This window comes from Mustela lutreola, chromosome 7 (genome assembly GCF_030435805.1).
Source record: "Mustela lutreola isolate mMusLut2 chromosome 7, mMusLut2.pri, whole genome shotgun sequence".
Classification (NCBI taxonomy): domain Eukaryota; kingdom Metazoa; phylum Chordata; class Mammalia; order Carnivora; family Mustelidae; genus Mustela; species Mustela lutreola.
The window spans coordinates 149,743,755-149,762,692 of record NC_081296.1 but is presented as its reverse complement, the minus strand read 5'-3'; the positions used below and the strand labels follow the sequence as shown (position 1 = coordinate 149,762,692).

At 53.1% G+C, this 18,938-nt stretch overlaps 1 protein-coding gene across 8 annotated transcripts in view; it reads right to left on the bottom strand.

Annotated features, from left to right (window-relative positions):
- Positions 1–18,938, bottom strand: part of PPP2R5C (protein phosphatase 2 regulatory subunit B'gamma) — a 121,964-nt gene that overhangs the window by 16,630 nt on the left and 86,396 nt on the right. For all 8 annotated transcript variants that reach the window (XR_009355903.1, XM_059183132.1, XM_059183133.1 and 5 more), the window contains 7 exons: positions 15,107–15,217; positions 14,024–14,116; positions 13,806–13,936; positions 8,646–8,705; positions 6,868–6,976; positions 5,313–5,366; positions 158–328 (listed from right to left, as the gene is read on the bottom strand). Coding sequence is in view for 7 of the 8 variants with exons in the window: in XM_059183132.1 (XP_059039115.1) it covers positions 158–328; positions 5,313–5,366; positions 6,868–6,976; positions 8,646–8,705; positions 13,806–13,936; positions 14,024–14,116; positions 15,107–15,217 (729 nt within the window). In the remaining variant the exon portion in view is untranslated. The remainder of the gene's footprint in view (positions 1–157; positions 329–5,312; positions 5,367–6,867; positions 6,977–8,645; positions 8,706–13,805; positions 13,937–14,023; positions 14,117–15,106; positions 15,218–18,938) is intronic.

The following is an 18,938-nucleotide window of genomic DNA, read 5'->3' as shown; positions in this document are numbered from 1 at the left end:
ACAGAGTCAGCGTCTTTGCACCCTACTTCGAAGTACGACTACACGGCCGTCTCCCTTTGCCCATGGGACAGGCACGGTGTGGCTGTGACGCACCGAAGCCGGTCACCTCTGCCGATGTGGACACCCATCGAGGCTGCTCTCGGCTCGCCCTCCGTACCTGGAAGTGGGGGCTGGACACGCATTTGGCCAGCTGCCGGAAGAGCGGCTCCATGATCTTCACAAACTCCGACGGCTCGATCACGTCTAAGATCTCCTCTAATTCATTCAAGAACATGACTTCTTTTGGACTGTGAGTCTTTGGCCAGTATTTGAGAAGCGCCATCACCACCTGCCGGAGAAAAAACACACGGTGTGACACCTGCCGCCTGCGCTCCGTGAGCGCGACCCCCCCGAGCAGAGCCACAGAACCAGGCGACGCTTTCTTCTGTGGAGACGGATCAGCCACACCATAAGTCAGCACATGGGCTTTTTATAATCAGAGAACCGGATCTCATCTGATTTACTTCAGAAATGCCACTTTAACACATGTGACCCGTTCCCTCTGCTTAACCCCACTGCAGTCAGTCCCTTCAGAAAAAAAAAAAAAAAGAAGATAAAACATGAGCAGTCAGGAGGGTTTAGAGAGGACAAGAATGAAGGAGAAACACGGGAAGTAGGAATCTGTGAATCTGTTTCTACGCAGCAGCGGTCAGCGGGGAAGGTGCTGGCCACACGTACGCAAAATCTGTTTCTTTCTCAAACTGGCCGTTCCTCGGTATTTCTGCACACTGTGTGCACACACGGTGTTTCCAACTGTGCTAAGAGGAGTCAGAACAGGAGATGTGGAATAAGCTGATCCTGTTGAAGCTCAGGCTGTGTGGGGCTGCAGGGGGATCTGAGGTCCCACTGCCCTCTGCATGTGACCTGTGACCCTGGGCCGGTGACCACCTCGGGCGCTGCGAGGACCTTGCACTGAGGCGTGCTGGCCTATGGGGAGCACAGTAGCGTGGCCTCAGCTGGGATCCGGCCCATCAGTATCTGTGCTGCTGGCCCCAGAGAGGCATGTTCAGCGGCGGCGGCGACAGCTCCCTCACCTTCGGGGACCTGACCTTACCTTCCTTGCCTGGGTCGGCAGGGAGGAGTTTCTGTGGGGCAACCTTTCTCTATCTCACCCCTACAGTTCCCAAATTTCCTGTTACAACCATACCAGTAAAGAGCATACACCCAGAGTGTCAGATTCAACTTGGTGAGGGTGAGTAACATTTCTAGAGTGCAGCTGTCTTCATTCTGAAAGAGCACAAGGGCCCAAAACACGACCGCAGCCCATCACCACCATTTCAGGAACCAGTGTCCCAGCCCCTCACGAGCGTCGGGACCGCCACGAAAATCACGGCCAGTGCCAGCTCCTTCCGGCTGGCGGGTGTGGGTTCTGCACCGGTCCGTCCTTCGCAACCCTGCAGACAGCGCCTGAGGCTGGGCAGGCCCGCGGCAATATCCTGACTGTGGCTAAAACACGACGGGCCTCTCAACAGCTGCCACTCCGAACAACTCCACTAATGCTTTTGGTCTTCAGGCTCCAAGATGGTCTTTGATGATGTTACACTTTATGAAACTCCAACATTTATAAAAAAGACTGTGCTCCTCGTTTTGGAGCCTGATGTAAAGCTTTATAAAACGATGGTCTCTGAAGGGATTTCCTTAAAAAAATCTAGTATTTAATGATTTTGGTCCTACTTTTTGCTCAAAACCGTTGGACATTTAGTGACCAGCTACTATTCCCCAGTGTGGGGACCACGGTTAAGATTATGGCAGATGTCAGGGTGTCTGGGTGGCTCAGTCGGTTGAACGGCTTCCTTTGGCTCTGGTTGGGATCCTGAGGTGCTGGGATCGAGCCCTGCATCGGGCTCCCTGCTCAGCGGAGAGCCTGCTTCTCCCTCTCTCTCTGCCTGCTGCTCTGCCTACTTGTGGTCTCTCTCCATCTTTCTAATAAATAATAAAATCTTTAAAAAGTCATTAAAAAAAAAAAGATTATGGCAGATGTCAGTCAGTTTCCAAACCCAGTCTTCCTTGTCATTTGTCAAATGGTACTTTGTTAGGAAAAACACACTAGTGTGTGAGATGCAGAACACAATGGCATTAGCTATTCAATGTCTCTAGAAGAGGTTTTATTTCTGGAATTGGAGCCCCACGCTGGACCAACCTATGGAGTTGGAGTGACCTATGCTCGATACCATGGTTTCAGAAGGCAGCAGCACTTTGCAAAAGAGGGACCTGCCTGGTGAAGCTCATCGAGGCAAAAGCTGTCTGCTGCTGGGCGCAGGTCATGCACTGAGCTCTCCTTTGGAGACTCGACAGGGTGCTGCTCTCCGGACGGGGCTGGGAAGGGCAGGCGAGCCCCTCCCCGACACACCAGAAAAAAGAGGGTTCCCACCAGATCCTGTAACAGAAGTCAATCATCCTGAAGAAACAGGCGGTCGACAACATAACGTGATCTTACTTCCACCTGTGATCTGATGAGCTTGTATTGTTCGTACAACAGTAGCGTATGTGTTCAAGAAAGCTTCTGAACGCTACACACAGTTCACAAATAAAATATTAATTGCAGACCTTGGATGGGAGTGTTGCAGGTCTTTTAAAGGGATCGTACTTTAAACATTCTTGACCTTGGCCATCCTAGCTTCAGGAGAGCCTTGGGTACGGACCCTGAGACTGCCCCCCTCCCCCGTGGGTGCCGTGTCCTCCTCAGTGCTGCCAAGTGGACGCGCACCTTCACAACACTTTATCCCATTCATCATCTTGTCGATGAGCTTTCAAATGCTGAAGGAAGATGGAGCAGCCTCTGTATTTCATAACATGGGAACTTCAAAGAGAGGAGTTCCCCGAGGAGAGGGTCTGTATGGTTTTGATGTGCGGAAAACAAAATCTGCTTTCTGCAGTCCACGGAGCACTGATATGCAGTCTGTGCTGCGGGAGATCCGGGAATGGAGCAAATCTGGGTGGCAGTCCCGGGACCGGCTGTGCGGGGGCTTCTCCACGCCCGTGCCAACTCAGAGCCTACGGTCTAAGACGGAAGGACCCAGCAGAGGCCAGCGGCCGCCTCTCTCCTTCCGTCAGACAACTACGGCCAAGAGCTCCCGCTGCCGCCAACTGCTGTCAGCTTTCGCATTCGTCTTTGGGGAAGGAGAATAGGGGCGTGCTGGGCAGGATTAGGACTCGGGCTGTGACAGACCTGGCCGGGGACCGGGGCACTACGGTGGGGGCCTGGCCTGCGGCGAACGCGGCGCAGCATCTGGTAGATTCTTCAGTCCCTGGAGCATGTGAGAAATACACACAGAGAAAAATCAGGAAAGTGCACGCTTTTTCTTTCCCTTATTTCTGAGGTAGAAAAGGCAGGGTGTGTGCCAGACTGTTTCCACATGTGTCATCGGTACGTGTCATCGGTAATGGTTCCAACCCATCGGTGGGAGCCACTGTCTGACACAGACACAGGCCCTGAGGACGTGGCCCCACTGGAGAAGAGACTTGATCACTGGGGCCACCTCAGCTGTCCTTCCCCACCGAGACACGTCTTCCGTTTAGTCGAGGGGGATAAAAACAACCCGACCCTGAAAGGGAGAAAACACTCTGGGTTTGACACTGAAGTCTGGTAAGTTTGGTGCCTCTCTGTGGGGGGTTCCAGAATCTCGGAGGAGGCAGAGGTGTGCGGGGACCCCAGGTTGTGGTTGAGGGCTCTTCCGGAGTTGCCGGGTCACGGGAGTCAGTGCACGGGGTTCAGAAGAAAGCAGAGATCGGGAGCCAGTGTAGCCCAGAAAGAGAAACTGCATTTCTTGTGTGTTTCTACCGTAACACTCACAACCTCACGGGACCACCGTGGAGGCGGCCACGGGGACAGAGAATGCTGGCATGACATTTGCCTCTCCTATCCCAGCGGGTAGCTTCAGAAAGAGTACTCAAACGCTGCAGCTGACACTCCGTACCTCTCACTTTGTTACGCAACAGTAAGAAATTGCCTGGTGGATTAAACATGGGCAATGGGTCTGAAGGGGTTGGTCCGACCAGGTGACCAACCAGTGCATGAAGAGATGCCCAACTTCTTCAGCCGGGAGGGACATGCCAATCAAAGAGCCCCTGAGAGATGCCACTACACGCTCACTAGATGGCCAGATGAAAAAAGGGATGATCCCCGAGTGCTGGTGAGGATGTGGAGGGCGCGGAGCCTGTGCAGCAGCTGGGGAGGTCGGGCAGTGGGGTAGCTCCTCCCAGAGCTAAGCACAGGAACACTAGTGACCCAGCACTGCCCCTCAAGCTGTACAACCGACAGGGCCGAGAGCGGGAACCTGCACGGACCCCTGGCACCCATGCTCACAGCGACCCCAGCATCCGCCGGCAGGGGAGCGGATGAACAGAATTCAAGGGGGTCCATCCAGCCACACCCGGGGACCGAGTTCGGACACAGGCAAGGCGGGTCTGAACCCTGACGACATCCTGCACGAAGCCACCCGCGCCCAAACCGGCCAACTCGTAGACACAGAAAGCAGGTGAGAGGCCACCAGGGGTGGGCGGAGGGGAAGCAGGAGTCGGCGTTTGGGGGATCAGAGCTTCTGTCTGGGACGATAACCAAGTTCTCGGGATCGTGGTGACAGCTGGGCAGCAGTGGGATGTAATTAATGCCCCACGCATGTACAGTGAGAATGGCACATTACATTGTATGCTGCACGCACTTTATCACAGTTACAGAACATGAATAACGTGATATACCAAGGAGCCACTGAATCGTACATTTCAAATGGTTGAGACGTACAGTATATGGATTATAGCTCAATAAAGCTACAAAAAAGCGTATTCAAAGGCTTACACCAGCCCCCACACCTTTCACTTGGCTAACCTAAGATCTGACAGCCTTCGTTTTTAGACAAGATAACAGGCTGAGAAATCTGGAAAACGACACGCTCAACAGAGGCCACCGGGCACTTGTGGTCATCACAGAGCAGCTACCCTCGGACCCGGGAGGAAGGCCGCCGCTGGGGGGTTCGTGATCCACACGCCAGTGCCTCCCGTTCGGAGGACTGTGATCCAGCTCAGGGAAGAGGCAATCTGCTCATGTACGATCATCACTGTGGTAAGGGACCCTGCAGTCCAAGTCGCCCCACTCTGATCACACACGACACGTGAGGGGAAGCAGTGTGTTTGTCAGCGGGACCGCGGGGGTGACGTGCTCTGAGCAGCTACCTGGCCAGTGGGGCCGCGGTGATAGGACATCTGGGGACGCCCACAGGCCACATCACAGGTGCACCGGTGCCCGGACCAAGGTCCCAGCCAGAGCGCATACTTACTGGTTCAGTGAGCGTGCTGTCCTTTTCTAAAAACTGCACGACACAGTACGCCAGCTGTGAAGCACAGGAGACAGGGCGTTAGCATTTCCCTCCACAGCCGCAACGCTGCCCCCCACCCCCTTGGTATGCCCCCCCGGGGCGGGCAGACACTGTGCTCTGAGGGGGACGCTCAGGGACAAGACACAGCAGAAAGCTAAAAAAATCAGGAAACATATCAAATATCGACAAGTCAGCCTTGGTTTGACAGGGATTTTCCTCACCCTCTTCTTAGAGATCGTAACTAACAAGTCGTCTAACAGCTGGAAAAAGACAAATTAAAATCTGGTTGCACCTTAAACCACTGAACTATTAATCTCTTCTGTAGAACAATTAACAGGATAACAGCTGGTTGGAAGTACAGCGACCATCACCCATTAACAGCAGAAGGCGGAAAAAAAACCCACCACGAAGGAAAATACTTCCCAGGAAGCTGATATGCTAAGATTCCCGTAAAGAATACACTTCCTGGGGCGCCTGGGTGGCTCAGTGGGTTAAAGCCTCTGCCTCTGGGTCAGGTCATGATCCCAGGGTCCTGGGATTGAGCCCTGCGCCGGGCTCTCTGCTCAGCTCCCCCCCGCCCCGCCCCTGCCTGCCTCTCTGCCTGCTTGTTCTCTCTCTGTCAAATAAATAAATAAATAAAATCTTAAAAAAAAAAAAAAAAAAAAAAGAATACACTACCTGTGACTGAGCCTGTGCCGACACACCGTGCCCCCCAGCGTGAGGGCCTGCAGGACGGGGGAGCCCGCTGGCTGCCAGGCTTGTCCCTGACCCTCCGCACCTGTCCGTGCAGGGCTCATGAGAGCGAGAGTGAAGGACGGACCACGGCTCGTGGGTAAATGCAGCCGCCCAACGGGTAGGAACCACTTAGGGACCAGGTGTTCAGGGTAACAGTCATCAGATTTCTGCAAACTACAGAAAGCCCACAGCTTTGTCGCTGGCCACAGACAGAAGCTTCTTCTTGAAGGAGCCAGATTTAAAATCTGACAGAAAACTTTCTCTGAGCAGTGCCCTTGACTCCTGTCATTGAGTGAGTCACCCCCTTCTCTGTGCTTAGAACGAATTCTGAAATTCTCCATTCCTGAGACGTTTCTGATTTTTTTTAATGGCTGTTTTTTCTAAGCTTTTTTTTTTTTTTTTTAAGATTTATTTATTTATCTGACAGAGCGAGATCACAAGTAGACAGAGAGGCAGGCAGAGAGAGAGACAGAGAGGGAAGCAGGCTCCCTGCTGAGCAGATCGAGCAGGACTCGATCCCAGGACCCTGAAATCATGACCTGAGCCGAAGGCAGCGGCTTAACCCACTGAGCCACCCAGGTGCCCCTGTTTCTGATTTTCTTAAAAGGGAATCTCTTGACCCCTGTATCCTTTCAATTACCTACATCAGCAGTGGCACATAATAAAGAGGACACTCCCAGTAACAGGCTGGGATTGTGTGTCTCGGGCTCATCAGTGCTCACGTGGAGGCCCTGTGCTAGCGAGCGTCCCCACCTGCGCGTCACCGCTGGGCACCCCTTACCTGTGGATGGTAGACACTCAGAGATTTCACTTTGTGCAAAGGTAGCAACACCTTCAGTAAGAAAATCTTGTGCTCTTCTTTTAGTGGTAAGGCAAATCCATTAATTATACTGTAAAAACAGAATTTATTCAAAGTTTGAATATTTATGATTTCCAGATTAAAAAAAATCTGTTTTTCTTTTCTCATTTTCAGCATAAAAATTGGTAAGCAAAATGTACGTTGCACAAAAGATGGTATTAACAGAAATGAAAAAGAAAACTAAATACATTCCAAGAAGCACGGTCATTTTTATCTTTATTATGTGTGAGATAATTCTAAAATTCTGGATTTGTTCTGGGTTACCCAAAACAGCGCGAGTCCCTGGGGGCAAAGCCTCCTTCTTTAGACAGGCCATGGAGGCCGGGCAGCTCCCGCGGGACCCCGGTCTGCGTCTGCCCAAGCCCGGCACCTCCCCTTTGCCTTCACCCATTTTTAGGAACTGGCAACTCTCTGGAGAAATTTGGGTTCATTACTCTAATGCTGGCAGGATGGAGTCTGAGTGTGCGAGAGGGGAGTTGGCTACAGATCAGCCAGGGCGTCGTTCCCTTCTACAAAGAAAGGGGGTCTCACTCCTGCCTCCAAACTGAAGCTTTGTCTCTAACATTAAGTAGCGTACCCACAGACACGTGTTGGAGCTACGGAGCAGTGACAGCAATTTCCAGACTGTTCTGCACCCTCTAGGGGTCCTGTGTACGTGTGTGCCGCAGGCTGTCTGAAGTGGACATTAGGGATGACCTGCTCATTTGCATCTGGGAGACCCTCAAGGTCAAGCACCTCTTCTGGATCCCAGCAGCAGGAAGCAGAGTCCTTTCTGTGACACACCGGGCTGTGCAGACACTTAATGGCCTCCTTGCAACATGTTGGAGGTGAGTAGATTTCCCCACTTTACTAAGAAAACAGTGGCCAAGACTAGTTAAGGAAGGTAATACAACTAGTAAGGGGCCTTCAACCGCTCACCATACTCTACTAAGAGAGAGTAACCGGCCGACTGTGCTGAAACAGATCTAAGTAGACTTCTGCACGGGGACTAAGAGTTTTTTCAGATTACATCTAAAACAGCAAGGACGGTTTTCTCAGCGCGGCCGGAGCGCAGAGAGAGCAGATGACGCCCGTGTTCCCAGAGACAGGCTTCCTGTGCTTCCAAAGCTCCGGGGATTGACACCGTGTCCCTCCCTGCAGTGTCCCTCGGAAGCTTTAGCTGCTGATGCAGCTGAATCCCCGAGGGATGTGCTAGAGGAGAGCACTTCCAAGCTTCCTCGACTGGGCAACCCTGAGGAACTCTGGGAAGCAGGGGGTTGGAGGTCTGACATAAAATCTACAGGTCACTGATTTAGCGAGCAGGAACTCCACTTGGCCTAAGATGGTAAAATTTGTAAAATATTACTTTTAAGAACATTTATAAAAAAGTTATAAAACCAAAGCAATTTGAAATGTTAGCATTTACTCAACACTGCCCGGGTACAGTAAATGATCCATTCTTCCACTGTCACACATAAACCTTAAGGTAACCGTCTCTGATGAGGGGTGTGAAACAGCACCTGTGTGCCGAGCCAGGCACCCAGGGGGGTTTCTCTTCGGTGGCTCCTAACCCCAGACCTCACCAACCCCTTCCATCAAGAGAGGTCTTAGTTCCTCTGGGAATGGTTTCAGTCGCCTCACTCTGGGGAGGGCTGCTGGACTCAGTGGGCTGAATCATTCTGGAATCCATTCTACTCGCTGCCAGAACAAAGACGACTCACCTCCCCAGGATTTCCAGTAACTCTGCTATGCCGTTGTGATGCTCTGTTTCATAAATAAACCTAGAAGAAGCAACATGCCACTTAGAATTTGACACTGAAGTAACAACTGTAAAGACTAAAATCCTCTGAATAAGGAAACAAGGTGCTTTGGAGGGAGGGGGGTGTGCAAAGACCTGAAGGGCAGAGCGCATGGGTCTGCTCAAATGTCCCCCCAACATTTTATTTTGGATTTCCAAAGACGGAGAAAGGCTGTAGGGTCTGTACTATGAGCTCCCCTACTTCAGCCGCCCAGAGGTGATGAAGAGCAATTTGCCATCTGCCAACCTAACTGGACACCTTCCTCAGTTTTTTTTTTTTTTAAAGATTTTATTTATTTGACAGACAGAGATCACAAGTAGGCAGAGAGGCAGGCAGAGAGAGAGAGAGAGAAGGAAGCAGGCTTCCCGCCGAGCAGAGAGCCCGACATGGAGATTGATCCCAAGACCTTGGGATCAGGACCTGAGCTGAGGGCAGAGGTTTTAACCCACTGAGCCACCCAGGTGCCCCCACCTTCCTCAGTTTTAAAACCTCCAACAGTTGGCTGGGTCTGTGCCAGGGCAGAATTCCCTTCCTGCCCACTTGAGTTGTCTTCCCTGCTTCCTTATAGACACCTCGCATGGCCCCTCACGGATTCAAGCACCCCCTCCTGGAATCCCAGTACGATCAGCCGATCTGCGTCCCGAGAAGCCTCTCGCGCTGTGCCTGCCCAGTGGGCTCCCATGGCCCTTGCAGCATCTGTCCCATGCTTAGAACACGCTGACAGGCTGGGAACTATGAGAAAGAACAGGGACCCTGAACAGGGCAACAGCTCCCCACCTCCCAAGGATTTCCTCAAAAGCCAGGAGCCCACTCCTGCCCACACCGTGCTCGCCTGGCGTCCACCTCAACCTCAACCAAGGCAAGGGCGCCTGCCTGCCAGGAGTGGGGTCTGAAAAAGGATTCTGCTCTCCGTTGACAAAATCAGTTTAGAGGCAGCTCTATGTCAAAAATAAGAGTTTGTGATGATTTAAAAAAAATAAGACTCTGAAATTTCATTGTTCTTGTTTGCAATGAATGGACAAGGGACCTCAAGGTAAAGAACACGTCAAATATCCACAGCACGTGAATTGTTCCTGAAGGGGGGGCTTTGACACTGCCACATCCTGGAATGGGCAGAATTCTCGGAAGGTCTGGCGCTTGAACCAGGCCATGAAGGAGGGCTGACAGATGTCTGGACGGGGTGGAGTGGGAGGGAGAAGGCAGGGCTGGAGCGAAGGTCTGTGAAATGGAGCGGGGAGTGGGCCGCGGGCAGGAGGTGGGCCAGGCAGACACGCAGGGTGGTGCCCCGAGTGCCTCACGTGGGTCGGCTACAGCCACTGAGCAGAGAACCACAGTGCCATGGAAATGAGTATGGCCACGGCATGAACGGGTGGTGGGGAGTGACCCAGACAGCACAGGGCACCTGTCTGGTGAGAAGCAGGCGGTATGGTCCTATGGCAGGGGACGCAGCCCTCAACTCCCCACCGGGCTCTGCGCTGCACCGGCCTGGAGACTGGGCGCCGACCCCCTGGAGCCCCATCCTTCGTGCTGCGTCTGTGCTCGGACGCACTCAGATTTATAAAACTCAACTTGCGCGTTGCTTGTTTTCTCAGCTTTCACGTGCAAAGTTGGAGCTTTGTACGAAGTACAGCCGTGCCACCTGACTGTCTGCTTCTCTCGATGACCCGGGGGGCTGGGAAGGCAGCAGGACTGCACGAGGCACCCGCAGACCTCAGGGCTCGGCTCTGGGCCTCTGCTGGGCTCAGGCTCTACAGGCTCCAGCTGTCGCATGTGAACAAGGACGGCCTTCTGTTGTTGGACATTTTGTTTTCCTAAATCAGCATCACTATATTCTTCTTGGTAAGTTCTTCATTTCTTTTTTTCATCAGAGATTTTTTTTTTTTTTTTTTAAATTTAAATTCAAGCTAGTTAACATACAGTGTAGCACTGATTTCAGGGTCAATCCAGTGTTTCATCAGTCAGTGACACCCAGGGCTCATTCCATCACGTGATCTCCTTAATGCCTGTCACCCAGGTACCCCATCCCCCCACCCCCCTCTCCTCCAGCAGCCCCGTTTGTTAAGAGTCTCCTACGGTTTGCCTCCCTCTCTGATTTCAACTTACTTGATTTTCCCTTCACCTATGTTCATCTTTTTTGTTTTTAAATTCCACATTCGAGAGAAATCCTGTGACAACTGTCTTCCTCTTATTTTGCTCAGCATAACACCCTCCAGTTCCATCCATGTCACTGCAAACAGCAAGCTTTCCTTCTTTTTGACGGCTGAGTGATACTCCACTGCACGTACACACCGTACCTTCTTTACCCGTTCATCTGTCATGGACATCTGGGCTCTCTCCGCAATTTGGCTACTGTGGACACTGCTGCTCTAAACACTGGGGTGCATGTGCCTCTTTGAATCGGCAAACAAAATTCTTTGTTTCTATTTATTTGACCTGACTTGAAATAGATATAAAAAAGAGAAACCAAATCTCCTTTTAACTTTTCCCGAGAGGGAGAAGAAAGGAAGGTGCGGAGTGGGGAGAAAGCCATAATGAAGACGTCTGCACGCGGGTTGGATGGTGTTTCTCACTTTCCCAGCAAAAAACAATCAGGACTCTCTAAAAACTGAGCCAGAGCCTGCTTACTGGAGGCAGTCTCCAGAACGGACACTATCAGTATCTTTCCTCCCCGTGGGATGTGCCCTGAGCCTCCCATGAAGAGGCGGAATCTGTCTCCCTCCCTGCGGATCTGTCGTCCTGTGAGTCGCCTGCATCAGCACAGAAGGGAGAAGGGAATCTGCTCCAGTTACCGGCCGAGCCTCGCGGAGGACAGGCGGCTGCCACTTCTTCCTTCCTGGAAGCCACCTGAGGTCCTGCCCGGAGCCATCCTGCACGTGTCGGCCCCCACAGACCGTGGGCAGCGGTGGAACTGCCCACGGAGCCCAGCTCTGATTACAGATCTGCGAGAAAGTCATTGGCTGTTGCTGATTCCAGCCGCTGGGCTGTAACAGACCCAGAGCCCTGCTCACTCCAGGGTTCCAGCTCGCCCTGGCTGGGCTGTCAACAGGCAGATCCCTGCCGCTCCCAGTTCTCACGCGCTCATCAGAAGGAGAAACTATCCAAACGGGCTTGACTTGAACACTTTTAGTGAGATAAACCAAACAGGCTGCAGAGATCTTTTCTTCCACGCTGGGGTCATGCCACAGACTTCTCTCCCGGTCCTTCTCCTTCCGCAGGAGATCGGAGGTGTGGAAGGCGGAGACCGACTACGGGATCCACACAACGTGCCCGCTTTTGATGGCATCGGTCAGGAACGACAGTGACAGAAAACATGGCTGAAACCCAAGAGCATCGCACGCCAGCCTGGGGCACTCGGTGAGAACGAAATCAAGTGCAGTGACTTCTGAATAATTTAAATGTTTTCGTTATTGTACTGAGATTCTTCATGATTTGTGATTCTGCTCTCTGAACAAACCCACATTTTAATTAAAAAAAGAAAACAACCCTCACTTTAGGTAGATCTTTAATTTTGGGCCTAAAAGATCAGAATTTAAATAGTACCCATTCTTTGCTGTTTAAACAATGTATAAAATGTTTCAATAGAGAAGTACCTCTGCCGTCTAATGACCCTGTTCAGAAGGAAGCACAAGGCCAAGAAGGTGTGAGGAAGACAACACCCAGGAAACATGATGTCCTTCTCTGAGCACAGAGGGACAGGTTCCAGAAGCCCCTGAGGCTGCTGTTCTCCATGGTGGGCTCTCCATCTGTCTCTGCCCCCTTCTCCCTTGCTGGGTCACTGTGCCTAAGAAGGGATGCGCCTGGCCTCTGTGGTGCTCCTGGTGAGGGCCTATACATCACCCTCACTGAGGCCCCATGGCCTGACAGTGTGAAACCTGTTCGCTTTATCTCACAGAGGGACCTACACACCCGGCTGTCACTGCTGGGTTCTGTCACTACCTTGAGACAGCCTGGGGTCAGGGGCCTTCAAGGCAAGCTGACCTGGGAAGCCCAAATTCTCAGAATAAACTGCGTGCAGTGAGCTCTCCAGGGAAAGCCAAGATGTATTAAGTCTCTCACGCATCAGCCTTCATCTGGTGCCACCACAGGCGCGAAGCTGTTGCTGGACTCCTGTGGTAAAGCAGCCAGAACAATGCTTGCATCGTGGGGAGACCTGTCTGCCAAGCCAGGGGGGCTTTCTGGCGTGGGGACGCGTCTGCAAGCCTCTGAGGCTGCGGCCAAGGGCGGGCGGAAAGACTGGTCCAGGAGGCGCTTGTGTGGAAGGGGCCTGGAGGTGAGCAGAGAACAAATGAGGGGGCCGGCCAGGCCCAGGACTTAGGCTCATCCAACCAAGTGTGGACAGTCATCCATGTGACTCAGGTGGTGGCAGAACCGTGGGGACAGTGGCAGGCGGGCTGAGGGGTGTTCAGACTTTAAGAGTCAATGAGAAGCTGTGGCCAGGATAGGGAGCAAGAGGGGGCGGAGTTAAGGTGAATACCGCACTTGGAACATCATGGAACATTCTTTCATGAGCCATGGGGCTGTGCCTCCTCTGTGTAAACCCAGACAGGGCACCTTCTGCACCCAGCTCCCCAGACTGACCCGTCTCTGCAGTCCCACAGGCCTAGGGATGACCGTGCTACCTACACCTGCTGCTTCCAACAGGCCCTCCTCTGCCCGGAGGTAGACAGGGTTTCCAGACCTCTGGCACAGCTCTCTAGCTTGGGAGAGCTGCTAAGGACCCCTGCTTACTCCTCCTTCTCGCCCGCTCTCTGAGATGCGTCGAGGGCAGTGGGGGAAGAAGTAACGTGCAGGGGGAAGGAGTGACAGCTGGTTTTGCACGGGTTCTAGGTGGACCCACCCTGGACAGCTGGGTGAAAACGCACACAGAGGAAGGCAGTGTGGTGAGATGGGGGGTGGGTGAGGGCGGGGAGCGGCGGGGGAGGCAGAAGGGGGCCACTGCTGCCCAGCACACCATGGGCAGGCCGCTCCCACTCCCCAGTCACTTGCCAAAGGGAATGATGGGCTTGGGGTGGGGAGGAGCACCGAGTGTGAACACGACTGTCATCATGCAAAAAGGGACACGTCACCCACACGCTGACTTACCTATAAAATATATTATTTATCTGTTTTCTGATGTAAGCTCTTAAGCCTAAGAATTTTCCATAGATTCTGTGAAGGGTAGTTTTAAGAAAATCTCTCTCTCGAGGATCTTCACTGTCGAAGAGCTCTAAAAGCTTCAAGGAGAAAAAGACACTCAGTGCACAGGCAATTCCCGTGCTGTAGTTTAGGGCTTTTGAAGCTTCAGCTAATCAGTACCTTACCTGCAATACAAATTTCTGATCGATATATTTCTTCGCTATATTAGGTTGGAAATCTGGAGACTCTAAAAATCTTAAGAAAAATTCATAAACAAGCTAGGAGGAAAAAAACAACAATGAGTCAAACAACATGGTATTTTATTAGCTGGAGATTAGAGATACACCATGAGTTGAATCTCTGAAAATATGAAGCCTTAATAAAAAGCCACGTACCTACAGAATTAAGTCCAAATACTATGGCTTCATTTAATTACAACTGAAGATGGTATTGTTTTATTTAGCTCAGAACCACAGACTACAGCCTTAAGTAGCATTTAAACAAAATGATACCCACAGTGGGGGTCACTGGCGCTCAGCCGAGGCTGCCGGGAGACCACAGTGCGCAGCAGCTACAGCAGGCTGGGGCCTGCACCCACCGTGGGCATGTGTCCTGGCAGAGCCAGGCAGACAGGAAGCTGGGACGGCTCGGTGAGCGGGTCACGGACACGGTCACCCAGGGCTGGGACGCTCCTCCTTGCACGCTGCCCCCGAGACAGCCCCCCTTTGTGATCTGTTCCCCATCTTGCTCGTTCCCAGCTTTCCCCTCTATCTCCCCTCCTGCGGACAACCCAGGCCCCAGGCCGCGGTGTGGCGCGTGGCCTGCACACACTCTGCTTGCACTGGGCTCAGGGTCTTCTCAGGCATCCGGTCTGATCTACGATCAACTTTTTGCCTTACAAATGCGCAAGTTAGCAGGGGAGCTTTGGTGCGCATAATATCTACATCCTGAAAATGGGGTGGGGGAGCATCTAGCTGCAAAAGGCCTTGACCTAATGGCTATCGGGGAGGAGGTCACTTTCATTACCAACATACTGGCAATTATGTATCTTTGTAGTTTGTTTCAAGGGGTCCAAACAAACCAACCATTTGATTCTCACTTCCGCTAAAATACCTTTCTTAGATGCACAGGTTTGCAAAGTCAGAGGTCCACTTGCAATAAGCTGGAGTGAGGCCCTAGAAGCCAGCACATTTGCTTTAGAGAAAAACCCGCGAATATACACATTTAATTCATGCCCCTGTTTCTGGGGCATTCTCAGAGTTCAGTACCTGTAGATGAGGCCAAGCTGCTTCTAACGTGGGCTCGTCTTCCTCGGGGTCAAATTCTGCTCCCGTAGGATTGGAGGAAGGTGGTAATGTTCGAAACATGTTAACTGCAAACTAAAACCCACACATTCTTGAGTCATAACCAGGACATTCAAGATATTTACAGAAAACATTAAAAAGACATTTATAAGAAACATTAAAAAAAATTTACAGAAAACACTTTAATTGTAATGATAGCCGCTTCCAGCAGTTATCTGGCTCATCCTTATTCTTTTTTTTTTTTTTTTTTAAGATTTTATTTATTTATTTGACAGAGAGAGATCACAAATAGGCAGAGAGACAGAGAGAGAGAGAGATGAGGAGAAGCAGGCTCCCTGCTGAGCAGAGAGCCCTATGCGGGACTCGATCCCAGGCCCCTGGGATCATGACCTGAGCCAAAGGCAGAGGCTTAACCCACTGAGCCACCCAGGTGCCCCATGGCTCATCCTTATTCTTAAGATTACGAAAGCAGCGAGCATCCCCAGTGAGACCTGGGGTCAGGAGCGCAGCAGGAAACATGGCCCACAGACGGCCGGCCACTGAGACTCCTGCTCAACTCTGAGCTGCCAGATTCACAGACAACTAGCACCAGCCAGTGCCAGCCGGCAGTGGGGAGCCCTCGGTCTCTTCCGTGTGTCAGTGCCAAGCGAGGAGGCTGGTGTAGTGCTGGGAAGAAAAGAATGAGATCATGGAGGAAACAGCAGAGACCGAAGGACTGACCGCCTGCCCTGGAGGTACCGGCGATCGGCGCCGAGAGACCAGACCCACCAACCGTGCCTGGGGCTGGATGGTTGCGGTCTTCGTCTATCTGGACTCAGGAAGAAATGACTTAGAAGAGATTTCTCTGGAGTGTGAGTGACCCCCTCGTACAACTTGCTGTCCATTTTTCTTTATATTGTCCTTCACTGCGGATGCCCGACCCGTGTGTTATTATGGCTCTGTCTATTTCAAACTTCATAAAAGTCAGGGTTTTACAGGTGTTTCTACATAAAATCTAGAATTCTCAGGAGCACAGGTACACTTGAATGCCCATTAATCTGTAAGTAACGCACAACATGTACTGATAAATTTGTGATATGTTTAATTTTTCCATATCATCAATTTGTAACTACTTTTGTAGGAAATTTAAATATGGTTAGTTCCCTCTCAGAGGCTCTGAACCACTGTATGTGGGCCGCAAGACTGGGCTCGAGCGACAGGCGCTCACACGACCACAGCAAGGCCTCTGTCCCCCCACTCCCCACAGCACAGCATCTAAACACCTGCCACACAAGGTGAGACTCAGCTCCGTGACACCGTGAAGGGAGGATCTGTGGATGGTCCTGGGCAGACCTGATGCAAGGGTGTCCAGTCTCATGGAGACAGAGCTAAAGCTCAAGGCCAACAGTTGTGTTTCTTTTCTCATCTTTACTATTATTGACACTGAACTCCGAGCCCTACCATTGTGTTCTGTGAAGGAACATGCCCCCACTTCAAGCCATCAGCTATGGGAAGCCCTGAGCCCCAAACATTTGTCATCCGTGCCGTCTGAGAGGAGGAGCGGCGGCAGGGCATCACAGCAACGGGGCTGAGATAACACAGGAATGGAAGGAACAAAAGATGGCTGGAAATCCAGACAAGCAAAAAAAAAAAAAACAAAAAACCTTTAGTAAAAATAAAATACCCCTAAAACCTAAGCAGAAAGTGGTCTGGAACCTGTGAACCTGTGAACAGGGTCCTGGAGGAGGCCCCCACGTAACAGGTGACTAACGGACCAAGGCTGTGACAGGTGCTGGCAGGTGCATGGGGCACATCCTGTCACTGGTGCCCGGGGAAGGACTCTCCTGGCACTCTGATCCCCAAGCCCACAGAAGAGAACAAGTAGACAGCAAGAGATCCCACACCCCGGAAAGGCCATACTTGCCCGCCCCCCTCTCCACACCACCCCCCCGGCTTGCTGAGGGGCAGCAGATGAGCCGTGTCACCAGGAGCCTTTGCCCCTTCCTTCCTGGGCTAGGAAAGTGTGGAGAGTGGAGTCAGATGTAGTCTGAGGCCCGTATGGGTGCGCGGCATTCATGAGCCAGGTTTTCTTTCTACTCCTTCAAAGGCAGAGACAGCAGGTGCCTTGAAAAGGGTGTCGCAGAGGAGAGCCATGTGCCCAGCGCAGGAGGACAGAGCCCACATGGTGTCCCTGGGTGGAGGAGGTGCTCCAGACACACGCTAGGCCTGCCTCTCCTGGATACACTCACGTCAGCCTGTGTCAGTCCCACTCAGGAAGGGAGCATGCACACGGATGGGGGGGCGCTGCCCTCCTGCTCTGCTTGGGGCCAGGAGGTGCCCCCATAGTTCCTCACTGGCCAGGCTGCCCATGAGGACTGAAGGGTGGCAGCAGGCGGGGCAGCTGTCCCCAGAGAGACTAACTGGGGGCAGGAAAGCGAGATGGGACAGATCACGGCTTACTATTGGACACAAATGCGAGCGGCACCCGTGGAGGTATCTGTAGCTATGGTCGACATCTCAGTCAGCCTACCTGCAGCTCGAGAGACGACCCCTGAGGACGTGGGTGGGCTGTAGCCACTTAGCTGGCAAGTCTGAAGAACAGAACCGTGGTTTTCCCAGAGGAAGACAAAACCCTCCCTGTGGAGGCGGCCTTGGCTCCTGCCCGAAGGCTCCTGGGAAAGGATCTCCCGGGCTGTCTCTGTCTCTCGCTGGTTGCTTCTCTGGTCGGACTCTGACCGACACACCTGCTCGGTTAAGATTCCTAGGAAGCTGGTTACCACCTACCAGTGGCAAAGCTAATGACCCCTGTGTCAAGTTGAAGCCCGTGCGGGGTGTCCGGTCACCTACAGCCCGGACCCCAGAGGTGGGGTTGGGAGTCTGTGGGGCTGGCAGACCACCAGGTTTTTACAGCCCAAATCCTCTTTTCAGTGTCCCCAAAGGCGACCAGCCCAGACCCAGGTTTTCCTGCCGGCTGACTAACTGCCGCGAAGTTGCTTCTTCCCCAAGACACAGCCTTCCCACCACGGCCGGAGCAGGAGTTCGAGGCTCGGCTGCAGAAAAGGCTGTGCCGACCCCCAACATGGGAAAGACAAGGACGTCAGGCAGGGGACAGGCCGCCTCAAGTGGTCCTTGTGTCTCAGGGATTCTGAGCACAAACGCTGCGGGGTCCAGCTACGCGGAGTCCAGGCGGGACACCACGGGGGGCTGGTGTCCGTCCTCCTCACGCGCGGAAGTGGAAGGAATCCGGTTTGTTCTGGGGGCCAGACGGGGACCCGATGGATTCATTTTAACCGCTCAGCTCACACGGAGTGACAGTGTCCCCAGGGCTGTGGTCGCAGCCGGGGGGGGGGGGGGTGTTAGGCCGCACGAACAGGACAGGAGGGCCCGAGGCCGGAGGGAGGGGCAGGCTTCTGGCCGTCCTCGACCAGAGCCAGGGACTGTGCCCCGAAAATCCTGCCCACGCTCGGGTTTTCTCACGTGTACACAGGGCACGAGCCTCCTCTCTGCCCTGGGCCCGGGGGGAGCGGGCCAGGGCGCGCACGCGTGGCGGCCGTGCTCGTGGGCGCGCGCACGTAGGGGACGCGCACATAGGGCACGCGCACGGCGGCCGGTGGGGCGCGCACGGGCTCTGCGTATTCGGCAGCACCTGCTTTCACCGCGGCCTCGACGCCCTGCCTTCCTGGCGCAAACCAGCTGCAGAGGCTCCGGCCCACGCTGCTGCGCCTACTCGGTCAGGTGCGAGCAGCGCTGCGGGACACCCTGCGGCGCGGCGGCCTCACGAAGCCTTTCGGTACCTGGGACAGTGGCCAGCGGCGGG